General features: G+C 41.5%; 1 protein-coding gene across 1 annotated transcript; it reads right to left on the reverse strand.

Moving 5' to 3' along the window:
- Positions 1-3,888: 3,888 nt before the first annotated feature.
- On the reverse strand, positions 3,889-19,677 carry LOC147153784 (gap junction alpha-3 protein-like). Its single transcript, XM_086036224.1, has 6 exons — positions 19,429-19,677; positions 16,988-17,049; positions 11,013-11,102; positions 10,317-10,867; positions 8,195-9,015; positions 3,889-4,953 (listed from the first exon to the last, which is right to left on the reverse strand). The coding sequence occupies exons 3-5, from the start codon at positions 11,079-11,081 to the stop codon at positions 8,232-8,234; spliced, it is 1,404 nt and encodes a 467-aa protein (XP_085892350.1). The 5' UTR covers positions 11,082-11,102; positions 16,988-17,049; positions 19,429-19,677; the 3' UTR covers positions 3,889-4,953; positions 8,195-8,231.
- Between the last annotated feature and the right edge of the window lie 1,575 nt (positions 19,678-21,252).

The following is a 21,252-nucleotide window of genomic DNA, read 5'->3' on the forward strand; positions in this document are numbered from 1 at the left end:
ATAAGATATCCTGCTAGACATTTTGACCTGGATGTTTTCATAAAATTATTGAATGAGCAAAAGAGTTTTATAAAATAAATGAAGACAAAGTTTTATTTAGCTAGGTTTTTTTTCCATAATGAAAAAGACCTCAAAGTGCAATTTAAGGCACATTCCCTTCCTTTAACCCGTTAAGGACCTCAGCCCCTGTAGCAGATAGAAACTTACTTTCAAAAGAATTTTAGAGCTTAGACATGTGGTTTTCACACAGGCCACAGTTAATTTACAGTTTCAATCGAATATGTAAAAATAAAGTGTCAGTGTAAGAGAAGCACTATTTCTAATTTAAAAAATCGAGTGGTAATTCGAATAATTGAAAACTAATTTGATTTTAGTATTGTTCTAAATAGAGTAGCAGGGTTGAAAACCTAGTTTGAATATGACATGATAACGTTACTTTTTATTCAAGAATACATGTTAGCTGTGTTAGCTGCTATGCTAACAGGTCAAGAACTAATATCAACAGAGCTGGGCATTCTGCGTATATGTGACAAACCAGTCCACATATAACGGACACCAATTTTGTAGGCGATAAACGGGAAACTTTAAAAAATAGTCGGGCTAAGCATAGTGGGAAGCCCATTTTTTTTAACTATATCTATATCTTTAAGCCTACGAGTCCAAAGGTATTATTTGAAATAGAACAATTTTGTGGAATAAATTATCATTAATAAATTGGACATACACGCTGTTGACTATACCTGCTGTGGAGATGTTTCACGTGAACTGTTGAAAGCGCCGTCCGAGGTGCCGGCGGTCGCCATCTTTGTTTTCTTCTTCACGCATGCGAGGGTGGAGGAATTGCGGCTCGACTAGCTCCTCTTGGGACCTGCCTGTGACCTGCGTGATGTCATCTAATTTGCATGTTGTCGCCTCACAAAAGTGATTCATATGCTCAGCTGGCAATTCGTGCGTAGTGAAATTTCATAATGGTGGACGCGAGAGTTGTATTGACAAGACAAATCCACTCACAGGTTTTGATCTGTACTCACAATAAAACATTTAAAAACTCTCACAATTTTAATTCGTACTCACAAGAAAAAAAATTCAAACTCTCACAATTTTCATTCGTACTCACAAAAAAAAATTCTAAGCCTCACAATTCAAATTTGTACTCAATAAAAAAATTCAAACCCTCACAATTTTGATTTGTACTTTTGAAATTATTAAAACAAAAATTATTACTATTATCGAAACGAATTGTTAAACACGCATGTCTTTTTGCAAGCTATTTTACTCCATAACTAGATCAGTGACTGACCAACATGTAGCTTGCTGTTGCTGAATATTTACTCGCTCTGTTTTGTCAATAAGACCGGCAGGAAGGGCTGATTTACATCACATTCCAGCAAGTTCAAACACATGATAATGTAAATATAGCGTCCCCCAGATAACAAGTAGATGCTGTTTTGAACATATCTTTTAGAAAAAATATGTCATAAATTTAAGTGAGCAGCATCAGATAAAGGAGATATTCACATTATATGTATATATTTACAATATAATACGCTTTGATACGTGGCTACGAGTCCATTGTAACTGTCAAAATCCCTGATTCTGTTCTTTCTGTCTTTTCTCCTGTTGAATCATTAGTCATAAACTAGTTTCAAACCATGAACGGTTTACAGAATTGATTAATCTTATGTTCGACACATAATGCCAGAGACTGAGAGCCAACACAAGCAGCAATTACACTACAGACAGTATATTGCTGGCATCGGGCGGAGGCCAAATCATCACTTTTCAAGAGACCGCCAAGATGGGGGACAACCTCTAAGAGGGCAATTATACCATTTTCAACACTTTAGATTGGTCAAAAATGTGTAAAAATAACACCCATGCGTGGGGACTGACAGTAGGCCTATAGATTTGTGAGAAATATTAAATTTAACAGATTGGCCCAACGCCTATAAAATGCTGTTTCTGAAAGTTTAGACATTTATAATGGTATTCTTACAGAGAGCGCAAATGGTTGCACTACTCAACCAAAGTGGTCATCAACCACCCGTCTGCTGACCGGTACCAGGCTGCGGCCCATTTGGTACCCAGAGATAGACTTTTTTTTTTTTTCCGTCAGCATCAGCCACTCCACAACCCCTTCCAGGCCAATATAAGTAGGGTTGGGTGAGTACAGTATAGGATTAAGAATAATGATATTACGTGACAATACGCAAAATGTGAGTATATTTACTCCGTTACACGTAACGGGAATGTGCAAAACTTCAGTCAATCAGATTCCTTTTTGCAAGTTGAAGTAAACAGAGTCCGTCAATAAATGAAAGAAAAAGCAGTCAACAGAAAGTAATAGTAACAATAACCGAACGCGCAGCTAAACGAGCAGCTGATGTGCAGCCACAACTTAGCTTAATCTTCCAAAGGTGAAGCTATTTTGGCGAGAAGTTCCTTCCCTTCACATTTGTGGCGGTATCTCCAGAGCGACCTGGAAGAATCTGTTGTACAAGGTATGTTGTCAAAAACAGGGTAATACAACAAACCTGTCGAATTATTTGACGAAATAACACCCAAGTGATGAAGTAGAAAGATTAAAAATGCGAGCAGAGTTTGCATAGCCTGCCCATGTAAACATTAGAAGTTTAGCTGCTAATAACTAGCCGGTAGCTGCCAGCAATTGTGTCATCTTTTGTAATGTACTTTTGCAAGTAGCAATAATGCTAACGCCTTATGTAGGATCATAGTTAAAAAAGTTTATAAGTTTATCATAGTTAAAAAAGTTTAGTTTTTTTCATTTTAAGGCATATGCATTATTCCTAAGGGGTCCATTTTAGTATTTCATTTATTTCATGTTGAATAAAAATTTTTGTAAACAATAAAATGTTGAATTACTCTAGAATCGTTGTCAGTACCAATGCTTTAACACTGGAAATTTAAAAGCAAAGTAAAATCAATTTTTATAGCCCCACCCCCGGCTCCACCATAACACCATAAAATCCACCCTTGCCCCCCGCCGCTGACCCCCTACTCACCCGCACCCCTCCATCGGTGAATGGTTGCTGGTCCGCGAAAAGCATGTACTTGTCTGAACCGGTCCGTGACACAAAATAGGTTGGGGACCAATGATCTACAACACAACACCATCCAGTGTACTCGTACGCGCACTTTTTGTTTCTTTTTTTCAGCAATCTTCTACCATAATGTAATGCTAATGAAAAGCATAACATCAGTAACACCTTCTGGCCTCTACCTTTGATAACAACAGACAACATGTCCACCCGGGTCCACTGCTAGACGACGGGCGGCTAACGCTAGCGTAGTCGACCCCATTGTTTGAACATCACTCTGGTGAGCAGACATCTGCATTTGCACAAACACATCCACTTTTTAGACATGCATGTTTTTGGAATGTGTGAGGAAGCTGGACAAGTTGAGAAAGTCCAAGCAAGCATGGGTTTTCATTCCAAATTTAAAAAAATAATCCAGTTTTAACCCCAGTGTAAATTACAACTGTCAGAAATGCGTATGAATTTGTGAGAGATTTTGTTTGAAAAGGCAAAGAAAGTAAGACATTGAGGAATGTAACGCCGATTTATACATCACAGGCTGTTTCCACAATTCCACATTGGTAAAAGTTAAAGAATGAGCTCAACATTCAGTTTAACTGCAGCCTACAAGAGTCCAGAGGTCATGCTGGCGTTAGCAAGCATTCAAGGCCCTTTCACTCCCTCCACACTTTTTGTTCAATTAAAATCCCTGTGACTTTCACGAACAATAAAGGGAGTGCTGGCCTCAGCATGGCTTCACACTCCGGCACAGACACAAATGCACACAAACGCACGCCAAACCGTTTGATCCACGCATAATGTAAACCGACGACAAATGAAGCAGACGGGCAACGGTACAAAATAAGTTTATTGAGTAACACTTTTTTAAACATCTGAGGTAAATGAACATTTACATCAACATGCTCTTCAACAAAAACTTATATAGAAAGACTTTCTCTCACACACACAAACACACAAACACGTGCACACACAGTGTGGATTAAAAGCAGGGTTTGCCCCTACTAACAGTTTTTGCCATGGAAGTCCCTCAGGCACATATGTTTAAGCTGGAAGTCTCTTGATCCATACACATAAAACAAAATAAGAACAGTCACTTTAGATGAATTTCTCCATCATTGCAAATTTAATTTCTAAATTATTCTAAGACAAATCTTTGTGTTTGTATTAGCATCATTATACCCTAATTATAGCGGGCTACAAAGTCAATGTGCAATCCTTTATTAAAGGTTAGAAAACAGCTCGCTAACATTTAGTAAAATGAGCCCAGTTTAGAGACAAACAGTATGTCTTTTTTTTGGTTGAATTGTAAATTTCAAAGTGCTGGAAGTACAGAATCTTGTGGTTTCGTTCACTGTTGGGTGAGATAACTCCACGTCACCCTCAACCGTGGTGATCTACTTAAAAGAGAGCGATAGCCAGCTAGCTAGCTAGATATCTGATCTCGTGTGTTGCAAGTGAAACTTTTGTGAGACAGGCAGGAATTCGTGAGAGGGACAGGAAAATAATAAAAATCCACATGGGATATCTGGTAAAAAACAAACAAACAAACAAACAAAAAAGATCATATCCCCCAACCCCCACCCCCGAAACCTAAAAGTCACAATGATAATCTACAGCTAGTCTAGAAAATGAAACTCATCCTATACAGAACAGCTAGAAGGAAGTCAACAGTTCTGTAACACACTGCAATCACAAGCATCAGAAAGATGTACAACAAGTCCTCCAACCAAAACAGCCAACTTGGGTTTGGACCCTCGGAGATGCTCAGCGACATCGCTCAATGTTGAACATTTGCTTTTATGACCTACAGTTTGACCTTTGGAGATGTTTCGGTTTGTTACCGACGTCCTCTTACAATGAAATTGTGAAAAATCTCCAAACGGAACCAAAAATCCTTGAAAAAAAAAAAAAGGAAAAAAGTTGAAATTCTGCATCACACATTGAGTGACCTATAATAGCCTCTACTCCTTATTTATACTGTATACATATTTATAATTGACCCTGATGTAACAGCAGAGATGTGTTTGTGTCAACACTGAAACAATATTAATGAACACATACACACAAATCCAACACACCCATGTGGGCCGCTCGGCTCCATCATGATTAATAAAAATAAAAACAAAAGTGCAAACCTGTCTTTGTGTCTCTCCCAGCAAAGACACAAAAGACAAATATGAAGACACTGTACTGTTGCCTCTAAGATCCCAAACTTACAAATTAGTCCAATCATCATCATCGTCACCATCATCGTCATCATCATCACTACTACCTCTTTTCTGTCAAAGTGTGTGTTAGGTATGCATGTATCAAAATAGAAGAATTTCCGTCTTTCCATTGGATAAGTGACTGAAGCGGTGTACGCATTTTATTCAAACACAATCATTTCTTTTTAACATTTCAACCTATTTTTTAAATGTGAGCGCCCCGCCACATGATGAGGATAAAAAAATCAGCAAATGCGTGCTTTCTGCTTGACGAGGCACGTCAGAAAAGTTCCGGGACTGGTTTCATAGATGATATATTTCAAACCCAAACCGAGTTTTCCCCTTCAATGTGGACCAGACGATCAACCATCTCGTCTACAAAGAGATCCCGCGGCGTTGGCTTCGTTCAGTGTGTGAGAATAGGTGAGAGTTGTGGTCGGACAACTCGCGCCTGCTCACAATTCCCCCGAGCATCTGACAGTTTTTCCATGTTTGAGCAACCTCATAGTTCAAGGAGGTCGTAAAGGGACCCGTTTGGAATACGTGGACAACATCAAGATGGAGGCATTGCGGAGGATCCCAGAAGAATCCGTCAATCCGTGCATTAAGGTGTGGCAGTGAATGCTGGGGAAGTGCGAAAGACTCAGGGGGCTCTGCAAATGCGGTGCGATGCGCAGTATAAGTCTGTGCCGAGGCATTGAAGACTGGGTGTTGGACACACAGATGCACGTAAGGCGGCGTATTTAAAATCTGGGGTTTGCACCGTTGTGGGCGTGAACACAACTGACCTCATTTGGCAGCAATCAAAGTGGCTTTTCTCATTCATCAACTCGCGTGGTGACGTCTCAGTGCGGAAAAATACGTGCATGACCGTAGCATTGTCACTGCTCTTTGCAGGTCTGGCAACAGACAATGTAAGCGGGTAATAATAATAATCCAGTAATATGATAATGAGTTAAGTAAATAGATTTTTACAATGATGCAGAGGGTTTAATGCCCACTGTTGTCATATTAATGAATGAAACGCATCTGACATCCAGAGCTGCCTGTGCCCCGATCATCTTCATCAGAATCGCATTAGACTGCCAACGCCACTATTTAAACGTGGTCCATGTAGGCGAGATTCTTTAAACCGACTTTTTGCCACCAAACTGTCATTATGTCTTCAACGACACACGCCGGTTATATCGGTGCAGAGCAGTCTGCCAAATTGGCAAACAGGTGTAGCGAAACTTAACACCTGCACGAATATCAGGATACGTCAGAATTTCCGCATGGGGAGCCAACAAAATTGAGCACTGGGAGGATTACTTGAAAAGGGGAAACCTTTTGCAGTTTGGACTTGAAATAGCTCTGGGACTTTTTTTGACACGTGTTTCGTGTACTACAGATGGCCCCACCACAGGATAATCGGCCGGGACAATCTTTTGGAGACATTCGAGAACCTTTGCTGACTTTGCTTGAAATTGTGGAGGGAAGGCTCTAATTAGGCCCGTTTATCGGTATGTGTGTATCCCATTAGCTTGTTTTAGCTTTAGAATCAGCCAATAACCTAAGACCAACATGTGTTGTGCATATGGATGGTAAAAATATTTGTGGCGGGTTCATAAAGGAGCTGCTTTTAATATTAAGAAAATCGTCAAACCCAGTTTGGAGATTTAGCGTCAATTACCAACGGTCCAAATCTTGCGGTTGTGGAGTTTTAATCAGCAGGGAGCAGCAGGATGTAAAAGTAGGACCCTGCACCAACAAGTTTGGATTGAAAAAAAAACGATCTCACATTTCTGATGTGAATGTTATACTAATCAAGTGAACCTCCTCCGGCAACACAGCTAGCTAAAAGCTAACGTTACGAAACCGCAGCTACAGGCTCTACAAGACATTGTTGGGTTTTTTTGCACTTCTGTAACATAACCTTATACATTCAATGTATCAAATGTTGCAGCATGTTAGTGCCAAATGTTAAGACAACTAACCTGGCACCGCCTACAGGTGTGCCATGCCAACGTTCTGTATCACAACATCACACAAATTTTGAATGCGGACCTCACATCCGTCCCGTGTTTTCTGTCTGGTCTGTATCCCAATGTGCTGCCGCTCCCCATATCTGCTTTTTTTTTCTCAAATTTGGGAATAGATTACACAAAGGAGGCCCTGATGATTTATTTTATACTCTTTGCAATGTTGGGAATCTTCAAATACCCATTTCAGTAGAAAATATAGACTAGGCTTGTCTCCTCTTTATTCACCTAACCGTGGAGCTCTAGCTATCTATATAAGGCAGTTATGTTCTCATTGTTGGATTCCTAGATAGCAATAGTGCCCAAAAAATAACAAATTGATTTCCACAGGATCTTGTGGGTGGGGCGTGGGCCAAGGAAAAACGCATTCAAGATCAGTGCAGATCTGGATGAAGGCACAGATTTTTTCCACACATTTTCAGTATCGGTTATCTATGAAGATAGAGTGAAGGTCTGAGCCCTCCTGTGAGTAATTGACTGTCCCCCTAAGAAGGTTTATAATTGCCTATACATGCCACAAGATGGCAGCGAAGCACTATTTTTGTCTAAATGAAACCCTTCAACTCACTTCAACATAGTTCCTTGACACCGACATGCCATGAGACGACAGCAAAGCACTGCTGTTGTCTAAACAACACTCCTCAATTCATTTCAACATAGTTCCTTGGCACCAAGATGCCACAAGATGGCGCCAAAGTCATGCAAATACCCCCCCCCCAATGAAAAAAAAAATAATGGTGAATTTGGGAATAAGCCGGGGTACAGTGTAGGATTGTTTGGCCTTGGCGGAGGTCTGCTCTCTAAGTGCCATTTTAGAAGTAAAGGTTTGAGGTCACTTTTAGACTTTGGTGGGAATTTGCCTAGTTTATGTTGTTGCTGATGACTGATGGGCAATTTGTCTACTTACTCCAGATTAAAGAAGGATTTTGTTCACATCGCCACGGTTACACAGCCAAATCGTCAGGCCGAGCCCTGGCACCACTGCTCTCGCTCACCCGTCTCGGCTTCTGCATGTCGGGGGGCTGATGCATCTCCGCTTTGGTAACCACGGTGAAGTCGTCACTCGGCATTGCTTTCTCCTCGCTTGCCAAGGCCTCCTCCAGCGAGAGGAGGTAGAGACGAGCGTGGCAAGGGAGTGTGGGAAAAGTGGAGTGTTGCGACTCTGGCGGAGGGGGTATGATGGTCTCCTCCGGATGGGAGGAGGAGGAGGAGACTCGAGGTGAGGGAGGAGGGTAAGAGCCGGGGGAGTTTTTTCCATCTGCATCCTGCAGCTCCAATGCCATGTTGCTCCAGTTCTGCTTCTCTTCTGGCAGCTGTCTGTGAACTCCGCCATAAAAGGAAGCAGGCAGCGACTGTAACAGGAGGTCATCTGGGTGGAACAACGTGCGGTCCATCTTGACAGAACCAGTTGCCATATCAGGACTTAAGGAGATGGCCTCGGCGGGACTGTCGGCACCCCCCTCGGCTGCGCTTCCCCCCACCACACTCACACTGGCGTACGTTGGCAAACAGTCGAGCGCCGGTGGACTGACCTCCTCAGGAAGCGTCTTGGCGTCTCCGGCTCGTACTGCGCCCAGCAGCATGGACTCATTGTCAGCGACAAACTCGTTAGTGACGCTCTGCTTGACTTTTTTCCAGCCCAGGTGGTAGATCTCCAGCAGGTTGAGGACCAAGGAAACGCAAGCCACCGCCAGCATGAAGATGATGAATATCGTTTTTTCAGTCGGCCTGCAGCAACACATAGTGATGAAGAGTAATCGGGGGTCAGGTAAAAATGGACGATAAGCATTCGGTGTAACCCAGCTTTAACCACCATTAGGTTTGTGGTTGCAGTTATGATATACAGCAGTGATTCCCAACCAGTTTATTGTGGCCTTGCGACCTCACCAGATGTGCCCCGGGACACTACCCAGTTTTACTTAATTTGGCCTCGCAAAAAAATTGATGACAAATGATATGGCTTTGTTCATCTACCTATGCCAGCGAAGTATAGTGACAGGCAGAAAAATTTAATAACTCCCTTCTACTCGAGCACAATTTGGATCCACTTTATGTGGCATTTTTGTTAGGTGAGATGCTGTGAGATTTCTATTTTTTAACCCAACTGTTTTTAGAGTGCAGCGATATGCACAACAACATACAGCCTGATTTCATGACATTTGATTGAACTATGACTATCTGAGCATGTTAAATGCCATGTGAAATGCACATATTAGGGCTGCTCGATTAAGCGATTTTGAACCGAAACCGAATTTTCTGGATAAAACGATGTTAAAAACGTTCAAATCGGTACGTTCGATTTTTTATTTTTGGTGTATCTAAGCCACAGTAGTTTCCTCTGCATTTCCGCTTCCTCCCACGAGCCCGAGGTCCGACAACAACAACAACAACAACATCCATGGCTACCGGCGATTCTGCTATTTGCTCAGGCAAGTGAGCGTTTAGTTAATAAATGATTTGGCAATTAGTTGCAAAATGACTTGCTGACAGACTGTTTGGTTTACAGACTTGACAGTCTACCTTCTCTCATGTTGCTGATTTCGTTTCAGATGGTATATGCACTTTCTTCTTTCATTATTGGTTTAATTAGGAACAGATCTGAAATCTATTGTGTAAGTAAAATGCTGTTAATCCCAATGGATTGTTCTTTGTTTTAAATTAAATTGACTGGCATTTTGAGTTCAAAGAAAGAAAAATTAAGTTTAAATAAAAGACATACTTCATTTTTCATTTTTTTTTATTTTACAAAGCAATCGTAATCGTAAAATCGGGTTTGAGAGAAAATAATCGTGATTTTCTTGTTAGGCAAAATCAAGCAGTCCTAGCACATTTCTGTCAAATATTCAAATTGAACTCAGAAGAAATCTCGCTTCTATTATGGTTTCTTACTCTGCGCAGCAATTTGCTAAGTTTTGATTGACAGAGATAAGATCATAGTAAGGAAATCCAGGTTGATGTACCAAAGGCTATAGACAGGAGGTTGTACACAAGCAAAGGTCCTTACGGTAGGTACTCAGAAAAGAACTGACCTGGATATAAAGCAGTCCACTGTGTTGGGACAGGGCCAGCGGCGGCATTTGTAGAGCGGCTTCAAGTGGAAGCCGTAGAGGAAGTACTGTCCCAGGATGAAGCCCACCTCAAACAGGGTCTTGAAAATTATGTTGAAGATGTAGGTCCTCAATAATGCCCCGCGGATACGGATTTTGCCGTGCTCATCGCGGATCGGTGGCTTCTCCTTCTTCCAACCGCCCCCGCCGTCTCCATTGTGGTAGAGGGGGTCATGGTCCTCCGGGTGGCGACCCAACTTCCTGTTCTCATCTTCCCGCTCCCGCCTCTTCTCCTCCATGCGCACAATGTGCAGCACGTGTCCCAGGTAGATGAGGGTCGGCGTGGACACAAAGATGATCTGCAGCACCCAGAAGCGCATGTGGGAGATGGGAAAGGCCTCGTCGTAGCAAACATTCTCACAACCGGGCTGCTGCGTGTTGCAAGTGAAGTCGGACTGCTCGTCGCCCCACACTTCTTCAGCCGCTGCGCCCAGCACCAAGATACGGAAGATGAAGAGGACGGTCAGCCAAACCTTGGGGAGGCGGGACCACAAGGTTTGAGGAAGACAGAAGACCAAGGACACCTTTGAATGTGTCATATGAAGTGGTGACTATAGTTTGGAATGGTGGTCAACAAAGTGAGATCATGTGAGCAAACACTCTTAAGCGATCGGTTACCTTTCCTATCACAGTGGAGTGTTCCTGAGCGTTCTCCAGCAGTCGCCCCAGAAAGCTCCAGTCACCCATTGCTTCACTCGCTTTTTTAACCTGGAGAGAAATTAGTCAAGAATGAGGACAGGTGTTCAACAACTTTCGGATTGTTTGGAAACGGTGCTAACAATCGGAATCAGAATCCTCTTTATTGGCCAAGTATGCAAAACACACAAGTCATTTTTCACAGCGTTACAACCGCAAGCAACTATGATAACAAGAACATTTAGGATGTAACACATGAGTACGGAGTCGTTCAGCAGAGGTTAGGCAGTAGTACTGAAGACTGAACGTTATACAAATCATGCAGAGAGAGACACAAAGGTGATTATTAACCACTGTGGCGTCTTAGGCGAGATTTTATCTGGTGCCTCCCTTCACTTGCAATTTACATGTGCTTACAAAAGAAATCATTGTTTTAAACTTTGGCTTTAATTAATAGAATAACAGCACCCAATAAAACAATCATTTCATTGTTATAAGTTAAAACCTAATACCGTACATTCTGTCTGCTGTCCATGTATAATATCATTAGCGTGAGGCCAAAACGTTGTACCTCCAAATTAGTCACTTTTCAGGAAACCCCAAAAATGGCAAGTTTGTTCGACCATTCATATTGCATCGTGAAAGTGTGCAAGCTATTTTCAATACTTTAGATTGGTCAATAACGTGTAAAAAAAAAAAAAAAAAAAAAAAATACCCACACGTGTGCACTGATTAATAGCATTGATTTTTGAAAAAAGATTAAATTCAACAAAATGTGACATAAGGTTTGTAAGGAGGCTATTTGCAGTGGTGTGAGTAAGTCACAATGAGCGAGTTGCAAGTAGGTTTCAAGCAAGTCCGAAGTTACTGTGGCAGAAATCCAACCTAGTGAACATGAGTCCCAAACAATGTTACCTCTACGATGCGTGCAAGCTGAATTGCGCACTGCTCTCAACTTCTCCACACACAGCATATGTATGCAGCGCATTAAAAAAAAAATCTAACCTGAGCTGTATTTGCATTTTGCATTTCCATATTTGAATCATATAAACAAATCGAAAGTGATATCAATGTTAACGTACCTTACAATACTCAACAAAAATATAAACGCAACACTTGTTTTTGCTCCCAATTGTATGAGATCAAAGGTCAAAATCAAAAACTTTTTCCACATACACAATATCACCATTTCTCTCAAATATTGTTCACTAACCAGTCTAAATCTGTGATCAGTTTTGGTTTTTTTGGGGGGTGAGTGTCTGGGGACTCAGAAAACCACAGGCCACACGCTGTCTGCCATTTGCCCTGAACAGTGTAAACCGGGATTCATCCGTAAAGAGAACACCTCTCCAACGTGCCAGACGCCATCAAATGTGAGCATTTGCCCACTCAGGTCGGTTACGAGGACGAACTGGAGTCAGGTCGAAACCCCGATGAGGTTGACCAGCATGCAGATGATCATTCCTGCGGCGGTTTCTGACAGTCTGTGCAGAAATTCTTTGGTTGTGCAAACCGATAGTTTCAGCAGCTGTTTGAGTGGCTGCTCGTGATGGATGTGGATGTGGAATTCCTGGACTGATGTCGTTACATGTTGTCTGCAGTTGTGAGGCTGATTGGATGTACTGCCAAATACTCAGAAATGCCTTTGGAGACGGATTATGGTAGAGAAATAATCTACCATACAATACATTCAATACACGAGCGGTAGCTCTGGCTGACATTCCTGCTCTCAGCACGCCAATCGGACGCTCCCTCAAATATTGCGACATCTGTGGCATTGTGCTGTGTGATAAAACTGCCCCTTTCAGAGTTTTTTTTTGTGAGCACTAATCATGGTGTCTAATCGGCATCTTGATGTGGCACACCTGTGAGGTGGAATGGATTATCTCGGCAAAGGGTAAGTGCTCACTATCACAGATTTAGTTTTTATGAACTATATTTGTGAGAAATGGTGATATTATATTTTTGTTGAGTGTAATATACAGTAACATTACCCCTCCGGAGGGCTTAGTCTCCGTTAAGTATGACTACTGTCAATTTGTGGCTTGTTCATTACAAATGGTGAAAAGTGCAGTATACGCTAACTGTTATGCCCGTAACACGGATTGTTCAGGATATTTAAAAATGAAAATAAAAAATCATGGGACAAATTCCTCAAACAGCTTGAAAACAATTGCTGTTAAATAGTTGCTATGTGTTTGACAACACATCATTTGCAGACGCAATGCTGTCTTGCGTTCGTGCTGTCCCTTCGCCACATTGGCAACTCATTCATAACCGATTTGGGAAAAGTGCCTGCCCCTACGCTGGGTGAGAATGTCTCTACGCAGCTGAAGCATATTACCTGACATACAGTACGTATGAAGTGTCGATGGTCAGTGATTACATTTACGTGCATTCAATAAACCTTCGTAAACCAGATTATTGGCAGTTTTCAGGTTTTGTAAAGACATATATATGCCCACAATAACCCGAATATGCCTTTATTCAGGTTTTTAAAATGACTAATATCATGCCTGGGTTACTCCCATTCCAACCCGATCATGCGCGCATGTACATGCCGATCGGAATATGCCGAATGCACATAAAAATGCACTCTGTGCATGCTCAACCGCAAGGAATCTTGGTCTTTGTAGTACAGGACGTGTATACACGGCGTTTGGCGCTCAACCCACCGGAAATACACAATTATGATAAGCCAAACGTGGCGAAAACTAGATTAAGTGCAACACAACACTTTTGGAGCGAGGAGGAAACCGTCTGCTTCATTTGTGCCGTGAGTGACATGAACATAATCTATTTTATTGACGGTAGCGAGTCGCAATCTGAGATGATGTATAATTGCGTCACGAAGTCCGTGCGTCACCACTTTAAACGGGTTATTCAAATGCGGGGAGTAACTGTCCGATCACACATATGTAAACGGGTAATTCCAAATGTTTAATAAATCAGAATTTTGACGTTAACCCGTATATTGTCTACATGTAAACGTAGTCAATGTATGTTGCAATTGACATGAGTTCGAGCAGCCCCTACTAGTCGCCTTCGTCATCAATGTACGGGCAGCGAATAATCACACTTTGGCGAGCTCAGTCCAGGCTGTGGTCATTTGAAAGCAAACAGCCAGAGCACCCCTGCTTCGCTGTACTATAGCTCAATTTTGACAAAAGGTGACTTATGTAATTTAGGCCACTTTGTCCTGCTTTTTAAATCTTTTACATGATCAGATATCTTAAGTTACAGAATTAATACTGTATTTACCTCCCAAAATTTTGAATATTAATATTTAGCTTCATCTAAAAAGTGTGAATTTGAGAAAATTCTCCATATTTCCTGAACTAGGTTAAGTCCTTCAAAATACAAATGAATAGAAATAAAACACTTAAAAGTAGTTTTGAGACGCAGCAGATTAACCTGGACTGCAAGATGAATTCTCACTGTGTTTGTGTGTTCACAAAACTCAGAGAATCCACCTTGTCCTGAGACCACTTATTTTCTCTGAGTGGCGCCACTGGTGGTGCGGACCAATCACTGCACAACAGTGTGTTTCGGAGCGTGATATGCGGCTGTGATGAAAACTTTTCTCGGTTGACAATCGGCTTGATTAAAAAAATCGACGTTGTGTTATTTTAAGACATCGTTTATCCGCGTATTCCCATTGCAAAAATGACAACTATCACTCGACGCCGTGATGCCATCTGTGCCAACCATGAAGATAACAGGACTCAGCAGGTCAAAACAAGGCTCATACCGGTGACGACATTTTCATCCGTTTCCGGGATTGGTCAAAACAAAAGTTTGGTAGGCGTGCACAAGTTGCCGTATCGCCCATGACGCCCAATCAGTCCGAAGTATTGTACTTTCCCGAGCAGGTCACATTGGAGCAGTCCCAGACTGATTCTGTGGAGAAGTCTTTTGAGTGATTCAAGTATCAAAGTTTGCAGCAGATTTTTATTTATATAAAATATGAAAAGTTTAGGGCCTAGCACAGACCCTTGGGGAACCCCGTGAGTGCTTCAATTGATTTGGTAGTACGTTGTTGAAATGCTCATACTGATATCTGTTAAGAGAAACCTCTTATGCCACATCTTTCTAATTTATTCATTAATACACTACAAGTATGATTTATTGTATCAAATGTTTTTTTGTTGTTGTTGTTTTTTCCATCTACTAGCTATTGCTTCCACAAGTTCCATTATTGCCATGGAGGTGTTTTTTCCTCTAAGGTCGAAGTGGAAATATTTTTCCTCAAATTTTTCAGAACTGTGACAGTAATGATATTGGTCCATAATTGGTGAATAGATGTCCCTCTCCATTTTTATAAATCAATCAGCACAACTTTTGGTGTTTTCATTTGAACGATTCCACCTTTGAATGACAGGTTAGAGATATATGTGAAAGATTGCACTACATGTTCTGGACTTCTTTTTGCTAATCGGACGGGTGTTTATGCACTAAGGAACATAGTGGAGGAGTTGTTTTTAATACCGAGCGACGTGGACCCGGTGCTAATAGTTGAGTCCACTTCAATGAATCGATGACGTCAATGAACATTTTTTGGTCACTCGTCAACTCGTTGTGCACATCTACAGAAACAAGCTCGCTGACTCACTGTCCTCACCCTCCGCAGTTGCGCAGGCCCCACTCCCAATTCAATCATCCAGTCACATTCAGACACCTTCATGGCCTCGCTGACAGTCAGAACTTATAAAACACCAATTCACAAGACACAACTGCAAACTCGCTAAAAATTACAGGAGGAGGGAATGCTTTATAATATTGCATTTGACGCAAACCTGCAGTTGTGTTGTGTGGCCTAATGGAATAGCTTTATAGGATCTGACTGTCTGTGAGGCCCTGAAGGTGTTTGTAATTAGTGATTGGATGAGTGATTTAGGCAGAGGGGCCAGTGACAGGAGGAAGAGGATTGAATGAGGCCCAATCTCAATACCCACACTTGCACCCTTGTCCCCCTCAATTGCGCGTTCCCGTCAAGGCTGCAAGTGTATATTTGTATAATTCTCAGAAGTGCTCCGTCGTCCCGCCCCTCGGCCCCTCAGCCGAAGCATATTTCCCACAATTCCTTGCGGATTTGACCAAAATAGCGGGAAACTGACAACGTTCGGTGGAATTCCTGTACCTGTTCCGAAAAAAAATGTCTCAAGTGTAAATATCAAATTATTATATAGTTCATCATTTTTATCTGTGTAATCGATGTCAATCTATGTTTTAAAAGTCATCTACGTATTTTGTCCGAGTGTAGCTGCCGTACTTAGCGACCTTCTGAGCATGCGCCGCAGATCGTGCAGGAGCCGCAAATTGTTCGCCATAGCTATAAGCTAGCCATAGATGGCCGAGTCTGATTTTTTACTTTACTACTTCTTCACGGAAGTTTTAATTTAATTTTCAGAGCTGGGCATTGCCTGCGTATTTAAACGACCCTCGTGGGGTCCTCATTTTTGATAAGCACTTAAGCCTCCTATGCGTGTAATTCAATGTTGGTCATGTCGTGGTGCTTGGCAAGCTAAGTATTTTTTCAGGTGGTACTTGTTATAAAAAGTTTGAGAAAAACAGGATTCGAGAAAACAACTGGATATTGGAAAAAAAAATTGAAGTTAACCAGTCTTGCAATACAGTACTGCGTTATTTTTTTGTAGTTAAGGAATGGTAGAGTAGTTCCATGTGATGTAATAAGTGATATTATACTAGAACAATATAAAGTAAGATATGGGTATTTATGATGGTGTACAATGCAGTGTTGGTCAAAATTGGAATTTTCCCCAATTCCTCCATGAAGGTCTCTCCCATCCTGGTTTAATAATGCAAATGAATTGAGGGTGGAATTTTGCCCTAAATCTACCACCCCCCATTGACATCAAGCCACGGCCAGACATGTTGTCCTTCATTTGCTTTGAAAGCAGTGGAATACGGTGTACCACAAAACAAGCAAAACTTACTAAAATATCGTTGCGTTGCCAGTGATAAATCCATCGACTAGAAAGCAGAAGAAAAAGGATGTCTGCAAAGGAGAAAAACATACAGTAAGTTTATTTGCGTACAAATTAAATCCCTAATATACCTGAAATCAAACATAGGAAAGAGACCGTATTGATATGCGAATCGGGTCTTAACATTGAACCACGTATACTTATTTGGAGTACGATAGTGAACCAATCGAACATTAACAGGAATGTGTGCTACCTTGAAATTAACTTTATACACCAGACATGTGAACGGTTGCAAGAATTTGTGCGCACGTGTGTGTGCGCCGCAGGGCTGGCTGGCCGCTGGACAATGGCTGGCCATCTGTGGGAAGTGAATGAGTGGATAACAGGTTGTCCCTGTTGAATGCTGGACTCATCACATCCCAGGAATGCTGAGGAGGGCAAATGTTTGCCTGGGATCAACTGATATTCACAAACACACACACACACACACACACACGCTTGCACGCACACACACTCTTACAGTAGCCTAATCTACTATGTCTAATCCACCAAATTGTCAGAGGTCGACCAAGGCTTCCACAATGTATTTTGTTTATACAGTATTTTTTTTTCTGTTTGTTAGTCAGCAAGACTACACAAAAAAATAGTAAATAACAATATAAGGAACAATGCGGGCATTTTGATGACAAAATATGAAGGAGACAATTATCTGTGCATGCGTATCCAAATTAAGATTGTTTGACCTTGGCGGTTCGACAATCTAGTTTACCTCTGAGATGTGATTCCAAGAATCCCATCGCATGATGCAAGAAAGAAAAGTTTCATTTAAACATAACATGAATTAAAGATCTTTTTTTTTTTCAATAGATTTGGTAAAAGTCAAGCTAAGAGGAACTTGAAAAAATGTTGGCATTATCGCAATGCAAGTTCGCAAAGATATCCACATCAAATGATTCAAACGTACGGGTGACTGTTACTTAAAATCCTACTCTTAAAAAAGAAATAAATATTAAAAAAATACCAACGACACCACTGTGACTGATTTGCATACGGACATGTACATGATTTGTTCACATGATGAAATGCCACCCGCCCTGGGGCATAATAGAGAAGCTGCCAGATGGACATTGTCCCAGCGGCGCCGTGCACTATTGATGGCGCGGAGGTCTTTGTGCTCAAACAGTCAAATAGTTAACTCTTGGCCGACTGTTTGCACCCCCCCAAAAAACAAGCACATAAAAAAAAAAGGTGGAAGATAAGTAGCTGACCTTCTCTCATTTTAACACTCGGTTAAACTTGGACTCACATGGAGGCACTGCACGTGTGATCGGGTCAGGTGCATGTTTATTGCATTGACGTAAACATGACAAGATCTTAGCTGCATACATTCTCTCAACCTGTGCATACATAAAGATGCAAAATGGCTTAAAAAAAAAAGGTATTTTCCACTGGCTCATATATATTGGGTAATTACTAAACAAATTATGATAACATATGTGTATGTATATATATATATATATATATATATATATATATATATATATATATATATAGTGTGTGTTTGCATCTCTCCAATAAAAAACAATTCAATACATATTTCAACACATGGGGTGCAGTACGATTCAAAGACAATTTAAAGTGGAACTATTCGATTAGGTTCGATTCAGTGGGATTACAATTCCATTCAATGTGGCACAGCTCAGTTCGAGAGGGTATGACGCAATGTGTTTCTTGTGAATATACAGCATGAATGAACTTGCCAATGAGTTAGTTTAAATACGGCATTTCCTTCAAAAAGTGGAACAATTCCATTCGGATTCGCTGAAATCTTATGAATCAAAATTGAAAATCAATCAAAATAATGTTTTAAGTCAAAAGCGATTTTCCAATTCAAATCATTTTTGTTACACTCTTAATATGTATATATATAATGAAAACAGATTAATTTATTTTACAAACCTGCAAATAACGACACATTGTGAATACCGTGCACGTTAAGTATGATAAAAAGATTTTAAAAATTACACCCTCAGCTACACGATGATCTCACTAACAATTTTTAGAAGTAATACTCATCTTTTTTACTATCTTTCATGACTAGAGACAATCCCTAGTTTGCATCTGCTTTATTTGACTTCAGTAGCAACTGATTTTTTTTTTTTTAAACCATCCTTGTAGTCTGAAGAAAAAAAATGGGCCAGCAAAGTTGCAAGATTACTCAACTCATTTTTAAGATGATCATTAAAACCTTGATTTCTGACACGTTTTAATGGTATCCAGTCACTCTGTTCACAATTATTCAACTCTTTTCCGAAAATATTAACACTGTGCACAGTAACCCAAATTCCTGTTTTCCATCACCATGATCATAGAAGTGAGTCAACATGGGAGATGCCGGGTGGTTCCCTCACTCCCTCCCACTTTCAACAAGAGCATCACTTTGCACCCACCTTCTTCCCACTCTCCTCCGAGCTCATCTGCCCAAGCAAGTCTTCTTCCAATCCTTCTTCTCCCACAGGTGAGTAGGAGGCGACCACTCGTGGAGTAGGGGTGATGAGCAGTGGGGATGGGGGGTGGGGGTGGGGAGTGGGGTGGGGGGCACAAAGAGAGAGAGAGAGAGAGAGAGAGACTGGCTGAGAGAGCAAGGTAGAGTTTAAGTGAAACAAAAGAAGGAATGAGGCAAGTCCAGTGTGAAGAAGGCGCGCGTGGAACGATGTGTCCCACCAAGGCCAAGCGCAGCGGCTGCGTCCCGCGTGGCCAAGGCCATCCGCCTCTGTCACATAGTGTGCCCCCGCGTAGGGGGTGCACGGGGTGGTGGGGGCTGGGGGGTGTTTAGTGTGGTGTGTGGCTCAGGGTGGGTGGCATGTGGGAGGGAGGAATGAGTGCAAGCATGTGTACACCCTGTAGTGTTTCATATTCATTGTTTTAGCAAAAGCTTCTTGAAATCTACATGAGGCACCCCAAAAGTTACTATATACACACACATATATATATTTATATATATATATATATATATATATATATATATATATATATATATATATATATATATATATATATATATATATATATATATATATATATATATATATTTTAGTGCTGGAGCCTATCCCAGCAGTAGGTGGGGGGACACCCCAAACTGGTTGCCAGCCAATCGCAGGGCACACAGAGACAAACATCCGCACTCACAATCACACCTAGGGGCAATTTCGAGTGTCCAATCAACTTACCATGCATGTTTTTGGAACATGGGAGGAAACCGGAGTACCCGGAGAAAACCCACACAGGCACAGGGAGAACATGCAAACTCCACACAGGAAGGCCGGGGCCAAATTCGAACCCACAACCTCTGCACTGTGAGGCTTTCATTGTTCCCCAAAAAATGCCCAGGAAAATTAAAAAGGAAAATCAAGTGGAGACAAGATGTGTCTTTCAGTGTTAATACAGTTAATGCACTTTATTTATCAAGGCTTGAGGACATTGGAGGACTCATGCCGTAAATCCGCCAAAATAGCAGTAAATTGCTTGCCAGCCCCTCTCCTATTAGAAACGTTTTCTGATATCATGACGGCACCCAGCAACTCTCCATTCTGTGGGACCGCCTCTCACCACATGCACAAAGAATGGGGTTGACAACGGCGCACTGTAAGTTCACAATGAAAAAGGCTTTAAGAGCCGCATGAAACCGGGCAAAGAGCCGCATGTGGCTCACGAGTAGCCAGTTGGCCAGGCCTGATATAGCACCTCCATAGTGGCGAACGCTGGAACTGAAGTTAAAATACATTGCTTTAGCAGAGGAAAATCAATTGCGCTGTGTTGAGCAATATAGCTGGAGGCAGCCGCCTCGCGATTTTGAACACAGAAAAAAACATTTATACATACATATATATATATCAATCCATTTTCTTATGCTTAGCTGGGGTCAGGGTCCAGCTCTTTTGTGGGGATCCCAAGGCGTTCCCAGGCCAACCTTCAGACGTAGTCTCTCCAGCGAGTCATGGCTCTCCCCGGGGCTTCCTCATTGTGGGATGTGCAGGAGGCATCCTAACCAGATACCCAAGCCTATATATGTGTGTGTGTGTGTGTTTTCCCATGTTTTTGCCATGACCAAAATGAGAACGCACTACAGTGTCACCTCACCATTCAATTTTCTTTTTCCATTTCCTCTCCATGGTTGCATCTGTACATACATAAAACTTCAATATCTCTAACTATATTGCATACAGTGATTACTGACAGAAGTGTCTAATCCAGCTCTTTATCCACAGGTACTT

This window comes from Filicampus tigris, chromosome 1 (assembly GCF_054856515.1).
Source record: "Filicampus tigris isolate MCC_2025a chromosome 1, RoL_Ftig_1.0, whole genome shotgun sequence".
NCBI lineage: Eukaryota > Metazoa > Chordata > Actinopteri > Syngnathiformes > Syngnathidae > Filicampus > Filicampus tigris.

What these genes read in the sequence shown, in the direction of transcription:
- LOC147153784 (XM_086036224.1), bottom strand. Translation starts at nt 11,081, where the DNA reads ATGGGTGACTGGAGCTTTCTGGGGCGACTGCTGGAGAACGCTCAGGAA. An exon ending in ACTCCACTGTGATAGGAAAG is followed by an intron (nt 10,868 to 11,012) that starts GTAACCGATCGC and finishes CGCCTCCCCAAG; the next exon opens with GTTTGGCTGACCGTCCTCTT. An exon ending in GTGGACTGCTTTATATCCAG is followed by an intron (nt 9,016 to 10,316) that starts GTCAGTTCTTTT and finishes GTGTTGCTGCAG; the next exon opens with GCCGACTGAAAAAACGATAT.